The following is a 20,554-nucleotide window of genomic DNA, read 5'->3' as shown; positions in this document are numbered from 1 at the left end:
CGGGCTCAGGCTTTGGCGCGGAGCGCAGCGCTGCGGATTGGCCGGCTCGGAGGCCGACAGTTGGTTCCGCCTTCCCCGCCAGGCGCACAGCGCATGCGTAGGGCGGGAGCGAGCGAAATTCAATTGCCTGCTGATTTACCTGTAACTCAACCCGGGGGTCATGGAGGCGTCTGGACGGTTTGTGGAAGCTGCGGCCTTAACTCCAGAGCAGGCCGCCCTTTACCAGAGGTATGTCTGCGCCGCTGGGCGGGTCTAGCTCGCAGGCCCCGGCCGGGAGTTGGGGTGGGAAGCCCTCGGACCCTCCCAGCGGCCTGGAGCCTGGTGAGACGCGCCCTCGCGTTCCCCGAGTAGGGCGTGGGAATTTGTTCAGATTTCTAAATAGAAAGCCTGGGTAGCCTCCCGATGCCCCCCGCTTTTTTTTTGTTTTGCCAAATAGCACTCTTAAAAGCCAGAAGTTCCACCCATCAAGCCTTTCTCGACTCTTTACAGTACAAAACACCAGGCCTGGGGGTTACAGAGATCAGTAGAACATTGACCCTGCCCCCCATATTGCTTATCATTTGGTAGTGGAAAGGGATAAGTAAACCAACAATCGCTATAATGTTTGATAAGTGCTGCAAGAGGTATAATAGGCAAGGCATAGTAAGGGTAAAGGAGGAAGTGGCCAACTACGGCTTCACAAGAGGAGGAGACGTTGGTGTTGAAGAATGAGTGAACGTTCACCATATGGCTAAGGGTGGGGGTGGGGTGATGTGCGAATGAGATTTAAACCTTTTTTTTAAAGTTGCGATAAAGCAGACACAACGTCAAATTTACCGTCGTCACCGTTTTTAAGCATACAGTTCAGTGGTATTAGATACATGAGTACTGTTGTTAAATCATCACCCATCCATCTCCAGAACTCTTCATCTGGCAAAACTAAAACTGCCTGTTAACTTCTAACTCCCTGCTCCCTGGGGCCTGGTAAACATCGTTCTACTTTCTGTCCCCTTGAATTTGACTCTAGGGACCGCCTACAAGTGGAATCATACGATATTTGACTTTTGGGGACTGGTTTATTTCACATAGCATAATTTCACCAAGGTTCATCCATACTGTGTCTGTGACAGAATTTCCTTCCTTTTCAGGACTGAATAATATTCCCTTGTATGCACAAGTCACATTTTCTTTATCCATTTATCCGTGCTGGACACTTGTGTTGCTTTCATCTCTTGACTGTTATGAACAGCTGCTTTGAACATGGGGTGCAAATATCTCTTAGAGATCCTGCTTCCACTTCTTTTGGATATCTAGCCAGAAGTGAGATTGCTGGATCAGTGGTAATTCTATTTTTAACTTTTTTAGGGTCTTTTATTGTGGCTGCACCTTTTTACATTCCCTCCAACAGTGTACAAGTGTTCCAATATCTACACTTGTTCTATTCTGGTTTTGTTGTGGTTGTTACTAGCCATTCTAATGATAATGAAGTGGTAGCTCATTGGGATTTTTTTTTTTTTTGCATTTCTCTAAGGATTAGTGATGTTGAGCATCTTTTCATACACTTATTGGCCATTTGTATGACTTTGCAGAAATGTCCATTCAAGTCCTTGGCCCATTTTTTAGTCAGGTGGGTTGTTTTTTCTTTATATATTCTGGATACTAACTCCTTATCAGATAAATGGCTTACAGATATTTTCTCCCATTTTTAGGTTGCCTTTTCACTCTGTTGGTAGTGTCCTTTGATGCACAGAACTTTTCAATTTTAATGTGGTACAAAGAAACACATTGGGACAGTGAAACAGTTCTGTCTCCCTTTCAATAAATGTATGCTTTAAGACTGTTAAAAGCTAAAAGGTTTCCTTACAGAGGAGTCAAATCATATCTTTGGACTGTGTTACAAGAATTCTTTAAAGAAGATTTGGGGAAAACAGTGAGTCAGTGTGGTGTGGTAGAGTACTAGCTTTAGAGCTAGGCCATTTGGGGTTCAAATGATGGCTCTGCCACTTGCTAGCTGGGAAACCTCAAATGAATCAATTAACTGTTCTGAGACTCAATTTGGAAAAGGGGGAAATAATAAGGATCAAGCCCTTCAGCTCCCTTCCTTCCTTTCCCCCAACCCCCAGCAAGTCAGTGCACTAATTTTCTGACACCACCTCCCACATGGGCACCTGTCTCTTACTTGCTCTCATGTGCTCTTTCCTGACTGAGCCACTGGGTGCCCCACAGTCATCATCTTCTGCTCTCACAGTCCCACTTTGCCCTCATAGCCTCTCTATCTTTCATGACCCATCACCTCACAATCTCTCTTTTATTTCTCCTATTTTTTCTCAGTCTCTCCTGTCCTCTTCCAAATCTGCCTGATGCTGAGAGCCCCTTGCACAAAGCATCGCGTTCTCTACCTTCTTTACCCCTCATTGTCCTTGGCACACTGCTCTCACAGTCTCTCTGCCTGTCCTCCTCCCTCTCTCATCTTTTCCTTTGCTGTCCCTCTGTCCTCAGCTCTCTGCCCCTCTTGCCTAAGAGATGAAAGAAAACTTTGAAACTTGCTCTCACACACTCTCTGCATACATGTGTCCTCTTTGACACACCTTCATCTTCTGCCATACATAGTGACTCTGTCACATACTCTCAGTGTCAGTCATCCTCTCCCTTGGTGATGCCCCCTGCCACCTCCTGTCTTGCCCTGTGTCCCCCTCTCCCCACTTCTGTACTGTCTCTTTCTGTTACCCATTACCTTTCCTTCTGTATCACCCACCTTTGTCACTCAGTCTCCCTCTCTGACACTCGTATTTTCTGGCTCCCTCCTTCCCATTGTCTCTCTGTCACCCACCACATCTTTCTGTTGCCCCCTTCTCTCTCCTGTCCCCTTCTATCGACACTATTATCTACCTGCCCATACTGTTGTCCCTTTTGTCTCATCCGCTTACTCTCTCTGCCATGCCACCCTCTTTCTGTTTCTGTCATCCTCCCCACTGTTGTGCCTTCCCCCTTCCTCTGTCACCCAGGATCTCTATTATCCACTCTCTACCTCTGTCTCTTACCCATTCTGTTACCCCCCCCCCTTATCCCTGTCATCTACTTTCTTTCTGTCACCCACTCTTTTCATTCTCACATGCCCTCTTTTGCTTTCAGTTCTGGGTCCAGTCAGGAGGTAGAAACCAGACAGCATATTAAAACAGGCATTTCAATATATAGAATCTTAAACGAATAAATGAGTGACTGTAAGAAATAAGGAAACTCTCCCATCCAAGTACTAACCAGGCCCGACCCTGCTTAGCTTCCGAGATCAGACGAGATCGGGCGCGTTCAGGGTGGTATGGCCGTAGACAAGAAATAAGGAAACTCTCTATGGTGTCCTTGGGCTAAGGGAGCATGCCCAAGGCAGGACAAACTTGGAAGGGGCTCCCCCACCCCAAGGCTGAGGTTCAGACCCCATGGGAGAAGGTTGTCGTTCAGCCCACTGTACTATAGAACAGTGCTCCGGCTGGCCCAGGCCAGAGTTAGTCTGCGTTCCCTGGCCCTGCAGGAAGCAACCTTCTGGAATGCAGGTGGTGAGTGGGCCATCAGCAAGTCTTGGTGTGTATGGGCAGGAGAGGTGGGGGTGCAAGGCACAGGCAGGCTGCTGGGGGAGCTGGTGTCCGTGTGAGAGGGCTGCAAGAAGGTTATCGCCAGGCCAGGTGGAGGTGTCAGGGTCATGGAGGGACCGTGTATTCTGGGCCTGCAGTCACAGGCTACCCCGTGGCCCACTGTGCTGCTGCAGCTGGCGTCTGGAGGACAGCCCCTTCCTCCTGCAGCGTCCCTCAGGCGCCCTCTACTGAGAAAGATGAACATCGTGTTCACTGTACAGGGGAGCTGCTTAAAGGAGTTCTGTCCGTTATCCCAGAACAAATATTGAGGGGTGAATTTGGAACTGAGAGGCAATAAAATATGACCGGTGGAGTCATGCGCCTTCTGTTTATCTCTGTCACCCGCCCTCTGTCTTATGTTGCTCACCTTTTGTCTCTCACTCACTGCCTTTGTCACTCTCTCTGTCACCCATTTGTTTGTACTCTGTTGGCCATACTCTCTTGCCATCACCCATCCTCTGCTCTTTCTCAATTCTCTGTCACCCACTTTCTTCTCTCACTCTACTCAAACTGATTTTGCCAAGGTCACTAATGAGTTCATAAATCGAATGGTCACTGCGTTATCCTCATCTTCCTTGATTTACTAGCAGTATTTGACAGTGTTGCTCACTTCTCCATGAAATGCTTGATTCCTTTGGCTTCTAGGACCCCTGATTCTTATGATTTTCTTCTTACCTTACAGGTTGCTGCTTCTCAGATTCTGCTGATTCCTCCTCACAGCATTACTTTTTTTGGTCTAATGTACTTTAAAGTAAATTCTTGGGGTGCCTGAGTGCTTGTGCTCTCTCGCTATCAAATAAATAAATAAAATCTTTAAAAAAATAAATTCTCAGACATCACAGCACTCCATCCTTCAAATTCTTTTTTTTAGTTTAATTTATTTATTTGTGAGACAGAGGGAGCAAGCAGGTGAGCGGGAGCACAAGTAGGGGTTGCGGCAGGCAGAGGGAGAAGCAGGCTTCCCACTGAGCAGGGAGCCTGATGTGAGGCTCCATCCCAGGACCCTGGGATCATGACCTGAGCCGAAGGCAGACGCTTAGCCGACAGAACCACCCAGGCATCCCACTGACTTTTTAAATTTCTATTTCTATTTTTTATTTCTATGCCAATGATTTGGATTAGTCTTATGAATACCTTGTAATGTCATTAGCTTGTTCTTCTGCCTCCTGTAATTTATCATTTGTTTATTTATTTATTTATTTATTAAATATTTTATTTATTTGACAGACAGATCACAAGTAGGCAGGCAGGCAGGCAAAGAGAGGAGGGTGAAGCAGGCTCCCCGCCGAGCAGAGAGCCCGCCGTGGGGCTCGATCCCAGGACCCTGAGATTATGACCTGAGCCGAAGGCAGAGGGTTAACCCACTGAGCCACCCAGGCGCCCCTGTCTCCTGTAATTTAAATTTAAAGGCTGGATGGAATGGATAAAGGAATGTGCTCTACACACCTGCGCACACACACGCGCGCACACACACACACACACACACACAAATATTATTCAGCACTAAAACAAGAATAAAATTTTGCCATTTGTGACTACACGGATGGACCTTGAGGCCATTATGCTAAGTAAAGTAAGACAGAAAGACAAATACCATATGATCTCACTTGTATGTGGAATCTTAAAAAAAAAAAAAACACAAGCTCATAGGTAGAACAGATTGGTGATTGCCAGAGATGGAGGTCCGGAGGGTGGGCAAAATGGGGGAAGGGAGTGAAAGGTACAGATACCCAGTTATAAAATTAGTAAGTAATGGATATGTAATATATCACATGGTTATATAGTTAATCATATAACTGTAGTTAATAACACTGTATTGCATAGTTGAAAGTTGCTAAATCTTAAAAGTTCTCACAAGAAGACAAATTCTATAATTATCTATGTGACGGACATTAACGAGACTTATTGTGGTGATGATTTCACAATATATCCAAATACTGAGTCATTAGGTTTTGCACCTGAAACTAATAGAATGTTGCATCATCAATTCTACCTTACGACAAACTTTTAAAAGCAGTTCTGGAGGGGGAAAAAAGGGTCAATATTTTTGGCATGAATATTTCAAAGGTGAGGCTGTGTACTTCTTATTGCATCGTATCGGGAAGCATATAATGTCAGAGATTCCTACTTTTAGTAATATTAAGATAGGTTGGTGGTTTCAGGTGGTCACAGGCTGATTGGTCCTTTGCAAAGCTGCATTCCCCCGTTATGATGAATAAATGCTATGTTGGGGATACTTTGGCATCCTGTGGTCACTCCATTCCCCATTAACTTTTCATCCATTGATAATCATTGCCCAAATGAGTTATTTCATTAGAAATTACAAAGTGGTGATTTTCTTCCTTTATTTATTTGAGAGAGAGAGAGCATGAGAAGGGGGAAGGTCAGAGGGAGAAGCAGACTCCCCGTGGAGCTGGGAGCCCTATGCGAGACTCGATCCCGGGACTTGGGGATCATGACCTGAGCCGAAGGCAGTCATTTAACCAGCTGAGCCACCCAGGCACCCCAAAGTGATGATTTTCTAACTTAATCATTGCTTTTGTATTCATGAGCTGTAATTCTTCTGTAAATGTTTTTATTGCTGCAGTGTTGTTTGGAGTACCACGTTTTGTTGTTTTGTAATTATATTCCTTCCATTGGTGATTTTATACAAGTTCGTGGCTTTAAATCCCATCTTTATGCTGAGAATTTTCACATTTTTTTCTGTAGTCCTGACCTCTTCTGAACTGTATCCAACTGTTTACCTGACTCTTCGCTTCATAGTAGGTGGAGCAAACTTGTCCAGAACTAAGGGACAAAGCCATATGTTCTTCTCAATAGGTGCTGAAAAAGCATTTGAGAAAATATAGCACCTGGCGGGGTGCTGTATTTGGGGGGTACCCTGGGTGGCTCCGCTGGTTAAATGTCTGTCTTCGGCTCAGGTCATGATTCCGGGACTCCGGGATCAAGCCCTTCCTGCTCAGCAGGAAGTCTCCTTCTCTATCTCCCTCTGCTCATATACGAACTCACTCTCCCCCCACCCCCTACCCTCCATGTCTCTCAAATCAATAAATAAAATCTTAAAAAAAAGAAAATATAACACCCTTTAATAAAAACTCAACAAACTAGGAATACAAAAATAATTTCCTCAGTCTAATCAAAGGTGTCTCCAGAAACTCGAAGCTAGCAAAGGTAAAAGACCGAAAGCTTTCCATCCTTATGTCAGGAACAAGACAGGATGTCTGTTCTCGCCACTTCTATTCAACATTATAATTCAACATTATAATAGATGTTGTATCCAGGGCAAACAGGCCAGGAAAAGGAATAAAAGGCATCCAGATTGGAAAGAAAGAAATAAAACTATCTATATTCGCAGATGACATGATCTTTTGTGTAGAAAGCCCTAATGGATCCACAAAAGAAAAACAAGAGCTAATAAGCGAGTTCAGCAAATTTGCAAGATATGAGATCAATATTCAAATTCAGTTGTATTTTGGCAAGTAACATTCTACAACTCTCGTTCTGAAATACCAGATATATATAGGAAAATGTATAAAACAAAAATTCAATATAATGAATTATTATTGCAACCATCACCTAGGTAATGGTTTTTAGATTTTCGTTTTCATCTTAATGGAAGGTCTTGTCTGCTTTCCCACTGAGGTGGCCTGAAGGTGAATTGAAGACAGACTTGAGGGCTCAGGACTTCTTTCCAAACAAGCCCAGGTTTGTTCAAATTCTGGAATAAGTGCTTGCTTGAAGCCCCAGAGTTTTGCACTACAATGCAGCGGTTAACCAGATAACCTTGGGCTGGTAGTCTGGGGACTAGAAGTACTGAAGGTCTGTCCCTCCTTGAAAAGAACATACTATTGTTCCTGGAGAATTTTTCATTTTTAGTTAGATTATCTGAAAGGGCCGGTCAGGATGTGAGCCTCCAAATGCTCTTCCAAATGATGAAGCCATTTCCTGCTGAGGACCATTGGCTAGTATGATCCATCTGGGTGCCAGAGCACATCTGCTGGGCCAGAAAAATAAGATAATTGTGGTTTTGACATAATTATTAATTAGCTGTTTTTTTCCAGAGTAATTAGCCAGCAAGTTTAGCTGCTTTCTGAGGGCATGTTAACATGTAAGAGGATGCTGTCTTCCTGTGTATTCTGGCAGAAGCATATTTGCCCCATTCAACCAAAATTTTCAGGTCTGAGTAACAGAAGAGCGGGACTAGATCCCTGCTTGCCTTTACACTTGGAAATCAGTCTTGCTTTCCCTGCCTGTTTGCAGTCTCTGTATGGCAGGATATAAAGGACCTGAAAGAGCACAGAGAATCTTGGATCTCTTTGGGACCATGTGGTTTGGTCCAGATAGTTCTCATCTGTGGAATCCAAAGCTAGTGACACAGATAATGAATACTATAGAAAACCTTTTTCTATAGTAAAAACTTCTATATAAAAGGTTTTACTTTATAGAAAACTCTCTTTAAGTGATTGGTCTTATAGGTGAAACAGAATATGTAGATGGACAGTCTTGTTTTTATTTGCTTGTTTTAAGATTTTATTTATTTGTATTTTGCGGGAGAGCGAGAAAGCACGAGCAGGGGAGAGGGCAGAGGGAGAAGCAGACTCCCTGCCAAGCAAGGAGCCCAATGAGGGACTTGATCCCAGGTCCCTGGGATCATGACCTGAACCAAAGGCAGATGCTCAACAAATTGAGCTACCCAGGTGCCCTAGAAGGACAATGTTAAGCTCCAAACCAAATCTTGTGTAGGCTCCTATCCAAAGAGCCATAGGCCTACTATTTTTTTAGGAGGAAGCATTTGGAGAGAACCAGCCAAAGCTAATGGCACTTCTAGCTGAAATAAGCCAGAGGTCACAAAGTGGCAGCCCATGAGCCATGTTCAGAGATACGTTTTATTTGTTTTGCCCAGTGTTTTTTCTTTTTAATATTTTATTTATTTATTTGAGAGAGAGAGCACAAGTGGAAAGTGAGTGGCAGAAGCAGAGGGAGAAGCAGACTCCCCGATGAGCAGGGAACCCAAGGTGGGACTTGACCCCAGGACCCAGGATCATGACCTGAGCCAAAGGCAGACACTTAACTGACTGAGCCACCTAGGCACCCTGTGCCCAGTGTTTTTAAAACTTATGCATCGGTGGGGCTCCTAGGTGGCTCAGTGGGTTAAACCTCTGCCTTCAGCTCAGGTCATGATCCCAGGGTCCTGGGATTGAGCCCCACATCAGGCTCTCTGCTCAATGGGGAGCCTGCTTCCCCCTCTCTCTCTGCCTGCTTCCTGCCTACTTGTGATCTCTGTCAAATAAATAAATAAAATCTTAAAAAAAACACAAAACTTATGCATTGGTTACCATTTAAAAATCAGGAGAGATCCCATAAAAATCCAAGTTAGATAGGTTAGAAAACAAAGAGCAACTTCAGAGGTGCCCGGGTGGCTCAGTCATTAAGAGTCTGCCTTTGGCTCAGGTCATGATCCCAGGGTCCTGGGATCGAACCCCACATCAAGCTACCTGCTGAGTGGGTAGCCTGCTTCTCCCTTTCCCACTCCCCCTGCTTTTGTTCACTCTCTCACTGTTTCTTTCTCTATTAAATAAAGTCTTAAAAAAAAGAACAACTTCAGTTGCTTTGCATGTGAAGCAAAGTTTTACTGGGTTTGGGTCTTTGCATTTGGTTCCATATCCCATCATATTCCAGAATAATATCATAGGGAATGTTCCGAAGGACCCTCCAGAACCTGGTGTTTGATTCTATATAATCTTTCTGTATATCCTTTAAAATGATCCTTAAAGGGAATCATGTTCTAGGGATGTAATTTCAGGTATACTCATGGAAATATAAAGATTTTTGTTTTATTGTCCCTTGCTATGAAATGACAGTTGGGTTGACAGTTTTGCATCTCAGTAGTTCTTTAACATATCGGAACCTCATGTGTTAAGTGACCTTTAAGTAGTTAGGAAGTTGGTATATGAAAATAAAAACTGGCCTTCTTCCATACTCTGGCATTGTTTTTCTCCTTGTTCTGCTTGAGAGGAGTTTCTTTCTCCTGAACTGGTTACTCTTCCCTTGTCCCCTTGGCTCCCAAGCAGGCCTGGCTTCTCTCCAGCCATGCCCAAGAAGAACAGGGGAGTGATTTTTTGGAGAAGAAAAAATTTGCTCCCATGAAGTGTTAAGTACTCCAGATCATTAGGCATCCTGTGTGTTAGAGACGGACACATGATTGCATTAGCAGTAGAAAATGACATTCTTTCTTTCAAGCCCTGAAAAATGGAAGTGATCAGAGGCTGTGTGGCTAAATCAAACTGTATTACAGAAAACACTGTAGTCTTGTAAATAACCAGATATCCAGGGTGGTGCTGTAATAGGCAGATTTCATCCCCCCACCAGTTCCATTATAGGGTAAGAATACTGTCCTGGGTCCAACTTCATTGGTGGAGCAGACAGGGTAGAGGGGAAGAGCTGAGATATTGTATTAGACCCACGAACTCAGGTGGAACAGGGACTGTGAAGCAGCTTGGCTGACGGGTTGGGCGCAATCAGAAAGTGGTGGTAACAGGCACCTTCTGTGTTTCAGGCAGAAGGTTGACAAATGTGGGAATGCCAGAGGATGGGTAGAGCCCAGCAATAGTAGTCTTAGGCTGGTGGTAAGAAGTCTCGGCAGACAGTTGCCATTTAAAAGGTTGGTGTATGATTTTGGGGAGTCAGGCCCAGAGTTGGGGTTCACAGGCAGTGCTTGACTTTCTGGGGAGGAGGCCTGGCTGGGGTTAGAGGCCCAGCCTACACAGGGGTTCAGGATACTGGGTAGGTTACCAGTTGAGGGATTTGGAAACAATCTAATAGTAATAAAAAATGACATACTTTCTCCTTCAAGCTCTGAACCACAGACAAGCCAGAAGACCGGCTGGCCAGGTGAAGGCACCCAGCAGGTGGGCAGGGCCGGGAGGAAAGGGAGAGCAGAGAACAAGTTCAGGGGCTGGCACCAACATGGAGGAGTCCAGTGGTTACCGCTATGCCCTCAGGTTCAAGAGCAGAGTAATAGGAAATGTAACTTATTTCTGTAGCTCAGCAGAGTTGGGGACGTGAGCAGCTGACCTGCCACAGAAGGAATAGCAGTCTTGGCAGCCAGCAGTCTTTTCTTTCTCTTTTCCTCCTCTTCCTCTTTCATTCACTTGGCTTTCCCTGAGTGCTCTAAAACCTGATCCCTATCCCTACTCTCAAGTTCAGGCAGATAACACAGATAGATTGGTTGGGGGGGGGGGCTTAAGTAAGGGTAATTTTATTTATTTTTTAAAAAATATTTTATTTATTTATTTGTTTGTTTGTTTGTTTGTTTGTTTGTCAGAGAGAGAGAGAGAGAGAGAGAGCACAAGCAGGGTGAGTGCCAGGCAGAGGGAGAAGCAGGCTCCCCTCTGAGCAGGGAGCCTGATGTGGGGCTCAATCCCAGGACCCTGGGATCATGTCCTGAGCCGAAGGCAGACATTTAACTGATGGAGCCACCCAGATTGCCCCAAGTAAAGGTAATTTAAAAATTTTTTTTAATTTCTTTTTTTTTAAGATTTTATTTATTTATTTGACAGAGAGAGAGAGATTACAAGCAGGCAGAGAGAGGGGAAGGGAAGCAGGCTCCCTGCTGAGCTGAGAGCCCAATGTGGGGCTCGATCCCAGGACTTTGGGATCATGACCTGAGCCGAAGGCAGAGGCTTTAACCCACTGAGTCACCCAGGCACCCCAGTAAAGGTAATTTTAGAGGAGTTTTAGATTTGCAGAAATATTCCAGATAAAGTGCAGAGGGGTCTCACATAACCCACACCTAGTTTCCTCTCTTGTTAACATCTCACATTAGTATGGTACAGTAATCACAGTCAGTTAACCAATACCAATACATTATTATTAACTAAACCCATCATTTTAGAGTTCCATAGTTTCATGTAAGTCCTTTTTCCATTCCAGCATCCTATCTAAGACACCACTTTACGTTCAGTCATCTGTCTCCTTAGGTTCTTCTTGTCTGTGACAGATTCTTGGACTTTGTTTTTGATGACCTTGACAGTTTTGAGGACTGTTGGTTAGGTATTTCTAGAATCTTCTGTCAATTGGGATTTGTCATTGTTTGTCATGATTAGACTGGGGTTTTTGGTTTTGTGGGCAAAGACTACAGAGATAAAGTGCCCTTCTCATCAAATTGTTATCAGGGGCACATACTGTTAATGGGATAGATGATTGTTGATGTTGACTATAATCACTGGGCTGAGTTACTGTTTGCCAGGTTTCTCCTCTTTAAAGTTACTTGTTGTGCCCTTCCCCCTCTCTCTGCCCCACCATAACTTTCCACACTATCTTTTTTGTTTTTAAAGATTTTATTTATTTATTTGTTAGAGACAGCGCACAAGCAGGGGGAGGGGCAGGGAGAGGGAGAAGCAGGCTCCCCACTGAGCAGAGAGCCCGATGCAGAATTCAATCCCACGACCCCGGATCATGCCAAAGGCAGACACTTCACCAACTGAGCCCCCCAGGCGCCCCCACTCTGTGCTTTTTGGGAGGATGTTAGTATGCAGGACACATTTAAGGAATAGGAGTCATGCTCCATCTCCCTAAGGGCAGAGATTTGTCTCTTTTTTTGTTCACTCATTTTTAACAGTGTGGATTCATTTATTTTATATTTTGGGTTCTAATCCAATACTACTTTATTTTGTTGCTCAGGTTATTCCAGCTCTGACCACTGGGAGTGCTTTCATTTGGCTCCTGTGCCTCTGCCAGACTTACATCATTGTGGGGGGTTGTTTGAGCACTTCCTCACTTTCTGACCCTACAAGATGCCCCAGGCTCTTCTGACATATTTCCTGCCACAGTCCTACAATCAGCCCAGGTCCTTTTTTCAAGGAGCCCACGTTCTTTTATTGGAGAATGGTATTAGAAACCAAGATCTGGGGGTGCCCCGGGTGGCTCAATCATTAAGTGTCTGCTGAGGTTATGATCCCAGGGTCCTGGGCTCTCTGCTCGGCAGGAGGCCTGCTTCTCCTTCTCCCCCTCCCCCTGCTTGTGTTCCCTCTCTCACTGTGTCTTTCTCTGTCAAATAAATAAATAAAAGCTTAAAAAAAACCAAAACAAGATCTGGGTGCTAGGCGCACTTGTTGCTACTGGGGTTTCCTTGCTTCTAGGCCCTCTCACCTGACAGCAAGGAAATACATGTGTATACTAATCTCTGTATATAGACCACTGTAAATATTCTTCATGTAACCATCTGTTTCTGTGTTAAAACCTGGGTTTATACTGATGTCTCTAACTCTGATCCATTACCACATGGATCATTCTATCTCCTCTTGCTTCTCCATTCTAACAGGTGAGAACCCTGGCTTCCACTATCCACAATTCATTTACTTATTCAGTTCTTACTTATTTATTTATGTATTTGAGAGAGAGAGAGAGAGAGAGGGAGAACATTAGCATGAGTTATGGGGAGAATGACAAGCAAACTCCCTGCTGAGTAAGGAGCCCAATGTGGGACTCAATCCCAGGACCCTGGGATCATGACCTGAGCTGAAGGCAGACACTTAGCCCACTGAGCCACCCAGGTGTTCCTCCATGTATAACTTTTTTGAGGAACTGACAAACTGATTTCCAAAGCAGTTGTACCATTTTACATTCCCGCCAACAGCATCATGAGAGTTCCAATTTTTCCATATTGTCACTAACTTGGTATTTTCTTGCCTTTTTATTCTAGTCATCCTCATGGGCATAAAGTGGGTATTTCACTGTGGTTTTGGTTTGCATTTCTCTGATGACTAATGATGTTGAGCATTATGTCATGCTTATTAGCCATTTGTAGATCTTCTTTGGAGAAATGTCTATTCAGATCCTTTGCCCATTTTTAAATTGTGTTGTCTTTTTAAAAAGATTTATTTATTTTAGAGAGTGTGTGTGCATGAGTGGGGGAGGGGCCAAGGGAGAAAGAATCTCAGACTCCCTGTTGAGCCTGCCACAGGGCTCCATCTCACCACCCTGAGATCATGACCTGAGCCAAAAATCAAGAGTCAGTTGTTTAACCAGCTGAGCCACCCAGATGCCCTTGTGTTGTCTTTTAATTATTGAGTTGTAAGATTTCTTTATATGTTTTAGGTCTAAATCCTTTATCAGATACATGATTCAAAAATATTTCTCCCAATCTTTGGGTTGTCTTCACTTTCTTGATGGTATCCTTTGAAACACAAGTTTTTCATTTGGTGAAGCCCAATTTATTTTTCTTCTGGTTTCTTGTGTGTTTGGCATCATATCTAAGAAAGCATTGCCAAATACAAGGTTGAAAAGATTTATGCCAATATTTTCTTCTATGGTCGTTGTAGTTTTAGCTCTTATATTTAGATCTTTGATCCATTTTGAATTAATTTTTGTGTATGGTGTGAGGTAGGGAACCAGTTTCATCCTTTTGCACATGATAATTGGTCAAAAAGACTATTCTTTCCTCAGTGAATTATTTTGGTATCCTTTCAGCATCAGTTCACTATAAACCACTGAAGAATTTTCAGCAGAGGAGTGACATGATTTCTTTTTACATTTTAAGACAGTATCACTGTCTGCTGTATAGAGAATGCATTAGAGGGGCCAAGAGTGGATGTACAGAGATCAGTGATAGGAAGTTGCCATTACCCAGGCCAGAGGTGATGGTGACTTGAACCACAGTAGTAGTAGTGGAGATGGAGGCACAGGTTATACTTGGGAGATAAAGTTAGTAGGGTTTGGGGATTGTTTGGCTGTGGGAGGGGGTGATTAAAAGAGGGGAGAGGTTAAGGATGACTCATGTGAATTAGAGTCAAGGATGATCTTCAGATTTCTAGCTTGTACATCTAAGTTGATGGTAGTGTCAATTTACTATCACATAAATGGTGGGGGCACATGTTTTTAGAGGGGAAATAATGAGTTTAATTTGGGTTTAGTTGAACTTGAGGTACCTCTGAGATGTTTTTAAGTGGAGACGTCTGGACTAGCGTTTGTGGGCAAGCCCTGGAATGGGGAGAGTGATTTCATGAGCACATTAGGTGGGGGTGGAAAGCCAGAAGAGAAAGTAAAAGGATGAGAAGGGCCAGGCCTATTGGAAGAATAGGAGCCCAAGGACACAGAAGAAATGGCCAGTGATGGGGGAAGAATCCAGTGGAAGGAGGGAATTTTGAGGGAGTGATCTTGAGTGTCAAATGTATCCTAGAGGTCCGGAGAAATAAGGACTGAGAAATGAGTGCCCAGGTATCTTTCCCGTTTCCACGCTCCCATGATTTGGGTTGGCTGCTTGATTTTACAAGAAAATATCACTCCATACTTATTATGGGTGGCATTTTTTCTTAAATACCATGGAACCAATAACCTTTGCACATACATTTCTCACAAGCAGTGCCTGAAGTTGTTGCTGGCGGTGTCTGGTGGGTGTGTGTCTTAAGTGATGTCAGCTTTCATTGGCATCTTCTGTGCTAATCTTTTCCATCCTGAATTGAGGATATTAAAAGCCCAACTGCAGTTCTGATTCCAAAATGGACCCTAAAGTGTTCTTAGATTGAATGTTCAATCTGTTTCCTTCCTCTCTAATCTCTCTCTCCCTATATCTTTATCTATATCTTTTATTTACCTTTTTTTAAACAGATATGTGAAAGAGGCCAAAGAAGCAACTAAGAATGGGGATCTGGAAGAAGCTTTTAAACTTTTCAATTTGGCAAAGGACATTTTCCCCAATGAAAAGGTGATGAGCAGAATCCAAAAAATACAGGAAGCCTTGGAGGAGTTGGCAGAACATGAAGATGATGAATTCACAGATGTGTGCAACTCTGGCCTGCTGCTTTATCGAGAACTGCACAACCAACTGTTTGAGCACCAGAAGGAAGGTGTAGCTTTCCTCTATAGCCTATATAGGGACGGAAGAAAAGGAGGCATCTTAGCAGATGATATGGGATTAGGGAAGACTGTTCAAATCATTGCTTTCCTTTCTGGTATGTTTGATGCTACACTTGTGAATCACGTGCTGCTCATCATGCCAACTAATCTCATTAGCACGTGGATAAAAGAGTTTGTTAAGTGGACTCCAGGAATGAGAGTCAAAACCTTTCACGGTCCGAGTAAGGATGAACGTACCAGAAACCTCAGTCGGATTCAGCAAAGGAATGGTGTCATTATCACCACTTATCAAATGTTAATCAATAACTGGCAGCAGCTTTCAAGCTTGAATGGCCAAGAGTTTGTGTGGGACTATGTCATCCTTGACGAAGCACATAAAATAAAAACCTCATCCACTAAGTCAGCGATATGTGCTCGCGCTGTCCCTGCCAGGAATCGCATCCTCCTCACAGGAACCCCAATCCAGAATAATTTACAAGAACTGTGGTCCCTGTTTGATTTTGCTTGTCAAGGGTCCCTGCTAGGAACATTAAAAACTTTTAAGATGGAGTATGAAAATCCTATTACGAGAGCACGAGAGAAGGATGCTACCCCAGGGGAAAAAGCCTTAGGATTTAAAATATCTGAAAACTTGATGGCAATCATAAAACCCTATTTTCTCAGGAGGACAAAAGAAGAGGTACAAAAGAAAAAGTCAAGCACCCCAGAGGTCAGACTTAGTGCAGAGAATCCAGATGTTGGTGCCATTTGTGAAATGCCTTCTCTTTCCAGGAAAAATGACTTAATTATTTGGATACGTCTTGTGCCTTTACAAGAAGAAATATACAGGAAATTTGTGTCTCTAGATCATATCAAGGAGCTTTTAATGGAGACACGCTCACCCCTGGCTGAGCTAGGTGTCTTAAAGAAGCTGTGTGATCATCCTAGGCTGCTCTCTGCACGAGCTTGTCATTTGTTGAATTTAGGGTCTGTGCAATTCTCTGTTCAAGGTGAAAATGAAGGGGAAGATTCCTCAGATGTGGGCCACATTGATCAGATAACTGATGATGCACTGATGGAAGAATCTGGAAAAATGGTATTTCTGATAGAGCTGTTAAAGCGACTGCGAGATGAAGGGCATCAAACTCTGGTGTTTTCCCAGTCAAGACAGATTCTGAACATCATCGAACACCTGCTAAAGAATCGGCACTTTAAGATACTGCGAATCGATGGGACAGTTACTCATCTTGTGGAACGAGAAAAAAGAATTAACTTATTCCAGCAAAATAGAGAGTACTCTGTTTTTCTGCTTACCACTCAGGTAGGTGGTGTTGGCTTAACACTGACTGCAGCAACCAGAGTGGTCATTTTTGACCCGAGCTGGAATCCTGCAACTGACGCTCAAGCTGTGGACAGAGTCTACCGAATTGGCCAAAAGGAAAATGTTGTAGTTTATAGGCTGATTACTTGTGGGACTGTAGAGGAAAAAATATACAGAAGACAGGTTTTCAAGGACTCACTAATAAGGCAAACTACTGGCGACAAGAAGAACCCTTTCCGGTATTTTACGAAACAAGAATTAAGAGAGCTCTTCACCATTGAGGATTTTCAGCACTCTGCAACCCAGCTGCAGCTTCAATCTTTGCATGCTGCCCAGAGGAGATCTGATAAGATACTGGATGAACATATTGCCTACCTGCACTCTTTGGGGATAGCTGGAATCTCAGACCATGACTTGATGTACACACGTGATCTGTCTGTTAAAGAAGAGCTCGACGTGATTGAAGAATCCCATTATATTCAACAAAGGGTTCAGAAAGCTCAGTTCCTTGTGGAATTAGAGTCTCAAAATACAGAGCTTTTAACCAGAAGACAAAGAGCTGGAAATGAGGGGACTTGGCTGACAGAACCCCTCTTCTCTTCTCAAATGAAGAAGAAATGCCCTGAACTGAATAAACTGCAGCCTCGACATTCACTACTTCTACCCACTTATCATACCCAGGAAGAAGAAATCAGTTCCCAAATGGCGAGTGTCATCATTGATGATCTGCCTGAAGAGAGTGAGAATCAAGACATCTCCAGTATAAAGATGAATGTTACCGTCTCGCAAGACGGTAGTCACCCCCCCGAAAGGACATCCGATGCTGGTTCTGTAGCTGCTTTACCTGAGGGTTATGGGAGTGTAGATGAAATCTGGACCAACTCGTTGGGAATGGTTCTACAAACGGAGGCATTGCGAGAGGGGCCAACACGGGGGACGCTGCAAGAGAACCCTCTGGGAGATTTTAACTTTCTACCGAGCAAAGCAGTTGGAGCTGATCTGGGACCAGATCCAAAGCAACCAAACGCTGCTGAGACATTACCACACTGCAACCTCTGGCCCGTGAGTCCCATGACCCTTGAAAGTCAAACAGAACCTAACACATCTGTAATCAGAAGAGCCGATGGCGACTTGTCAGCATCCCACAGTGTGCTGCAGGACACTCAAGCAAATGTGACCAAGTTGGAAGAGGAACGTATAGCCTCCTCATCGCAGTATGCATGTGATTTCAATCTTTTTTTGGAAGACTCTGCAGACAGCAGACAAAATCTTTCCAGGCAGTCTTCACAGCACGCTGAGGACGAAAAGAGCTTGTGTGGTTCTGCAGCACATTCTCAGGCAGAGCTTGAGTGGGACAAAGCACATCTCAGTGCGGATCTTTTGGAGACCAATGACGAGCCGGAAGAAGTAGTGGGTAACGTGAGAGGCAGAAGGAAAGCCAGAAGGATCATTTCAGATGGTGAAGATGAAGACGATACTTTTAAAGATACTTCAAGCACATATGCACTCACCACCTCTCCCTTTCTGTTCTTACCTATGAAACAGTTCGATGCTTCGACTCCCAAAAGTGACATCAGTCCCTCAGGAAGGTTCTTCTCACCAAACATCCCTGATAGTGTAAGTAAGTCCCTCCACCCTAGACGATCCCTGGCTTCTAGGAGGTCTCTTGTCAATGTGGTTTTAGATTACGTGGAGGATATGGAGGAAGAGCCTGACAGCAGCAGTGGAGCAGAGGCTGCAGCAGGTGATTCCAAGGAAGGAGCAGAGAAGAGCAGTGGCGAAGCCTCAGAGAGCACAGAAGGGCCTCCTGGTGAAACGCTGCCTTCAGAGAACGAGTCCTGCCGGTTAACTAGCCCTCCTGGTGACCCCGAGCCTTTGTCCAGTGGGCAGTCGCGTGATTCTCCCCAGAAGGAGGCAGCAGAGTCTGGGACTGACTACGAGACTCTTGTAATCCGTGGGAAAGAACTGAAAGAGCGTGGGCAAATACAGGAGGCCTTAAACTGCTTCGTGAAAGCGCTTGACATAAAAAGTGCCGACCCGGAAGTCATGCTCATGACGTTAAGTTTGTATAAGCAACTTAATAAAATCTGAGACTAACCTGTATGTTGGTAAAGTGAAATGCTGAGTGTGAATGCATGCATTCCTGTGACTGGGTCTTGGGGAGCATGAAGCATTTAGGCTTGAGGTGAGAGAGGTCTTGAAAAGCAAGGTTTTGTTTTTAACTGTTCTGTACATTCAGCCTTTACCCCGTACTCGTTCCTACCTCCCCCGCTCCATACATACATTCTAGAATTCTGAACACTAGGTTAATACCACTTTCCTTGAACAGTCTTAACCTTTTTCTTTTAGACACACTCAATACACTCAACTCCGTTATATCTAGAAAAGTTTTTGTGAAGTTATTCTGGCCATTCTTAATTTTATTTTGGAAGGGGTCCCTTCTGTCTAGATAAGAACAGTAAAGTTACTCTCAAGTGTTTCCTTTTCCATTCACTTTCTTTCGCTGAGATGGCACAAGCAAATGCATACATAAGTTCCTGAGTTGAAGCAGGAGCTTACTAGAATTCTAAATCTAAGACTGGCTTATTACCGTGCTATTTCATGCCCATACAGCAGAAGGCTGGGCTCGGGTCCCTGGGGCTAGGCTCTGTTCTCCCTGGTACCCTACTCTGGAGTCACTTTGCCGCCAACTTTGCCATTCTTCACTCACCACCAACTGTGCTCTGTCCCAGGCCAGTGCATTGTCTTTGGGTGGTGGTCTGAGAAGGAGTTTGGTTGCCTCTCAGAAACCCCAAGCCCAGTATAGCACTCTACACCCCGTACTCGAGACCCAGAACTAGCATCTGTGGAGTACCTCCTGTGTACTGGGTACTATACACAGGTTTCTTGTTTAATCCTCGCCATCATCCTTTGAGTTTGACAGTGGCATTTACATTGATTTAGTTGAGGAAACTAAGGCTCAATGTGGCTGTGACCCACCCAAGATCACATAGCAGGGCGTGAAATGGATTTTTTTTTTTAAACCATGTGTTACCTAGTGGAACATTATAATAAACTGTCTTTACTGCACTGAATGTACTGAGCTGTTTTTACTGATGACACTTCAGACCCCAAATCGGTGGAGGTTTTCCAAACCAAACAGCCTCTCAGGTTCTCTGCAGAGAGCCACTGGATGTCCCACAGTCCGACTCAGTTTGGACACTACCTGGAGTTAGGGTCAGATTCCACAGGTTTAAAGGCTCACTCTCATAAAACTGCCCTTGCTTCTGGTGCCAGTTGCTAGTACTGGGTCCCCCTGTCATCCATACTTCCGTCCAGGATGGCTATAAATTGAGGACTCCCCTGACTGTACTTCAGGTTCAGTAATTTGCTAGAATAGCACACAGAACTCAGGAAAATGTGTCATATATATATATATGTGTGTATATATATGTATGTATATATATACACATATATTTTTCGCTGAGATGAGATATACGTGTATATATACATACATGTATACATACATGTATATATACATACATACATACATGTATGTGTGTATATGTATGTATGTATATATATATTAAAAAATGTAAATGTATTAGTTGGGGGCGCCTTGGTGGCTCTGTTAAGCATCTGCCTTTGCCTCAGGTCAGTCCCAGGGTCCTGGGATCAAGCCCCACATCGAGCTCCCTAGGCAGGGAGCCTGCTTCTCCTTATCCCTCTGCCATTCCTACCACTGTGCTCTCTGGCTCTATCTTGCTGTCAAATAAAATCTTTAAAAGTCGATCAATAAATATATGAATTGTAT

General features: G+C 44.0%; 1 protein-coding gene across 1 annotated transcript in view; it reads left to right on the top strand.

The window, feature by feature from the left end:
• The window catches only part of ERCC6L (ERCC excision repair 6 like, spindle assembly checkpoint helicase), a 31,470-nt gene extending 11,456 nt beyond the window's left edge, over window positions 1–20,014 (top strand). Inside the window, exons 2-3 of the mRNA XM_032330855.1 lie at window positions 83–228; window positions 15,213–20,014. Of these exons, the coding sequence (XP_032186746.1) occupies window positions 161–228; window positions 15,213–18,852 (3,708 nt within the window). The 5' untranslated portion in view covers window positions 83–160 and the 3' untranslated portion in view covers window positions 18,853–20,014. The remainder of the gene's footprint in view (window positions 1–82; window positions 229–15,212) is intronic.
• The last annotated feature ends 540 nt before the right edge of the window (window positions 20,015–20,554 follow it).

This window comes from Mustela erminea, chromosome X, assembly GCF_009829155.1.
Source record: "Mustela erminea isolate mMusErm1 chromosome X, mMusErm1.Pri, whole genome shotgun sequence".
In the NCBI taxonomy this organism is placed as follows: Eukaryota; Metazoa; Chordata; class Mammalia; order Carnivora; family Mustelidae; genus Mustela; species Mustela erminea.
The sequence above is the reverse complement of the archived record's forward strand: the minus strand, read 5'-3'. Positions and strand labels throughout refer to the sequence as shown.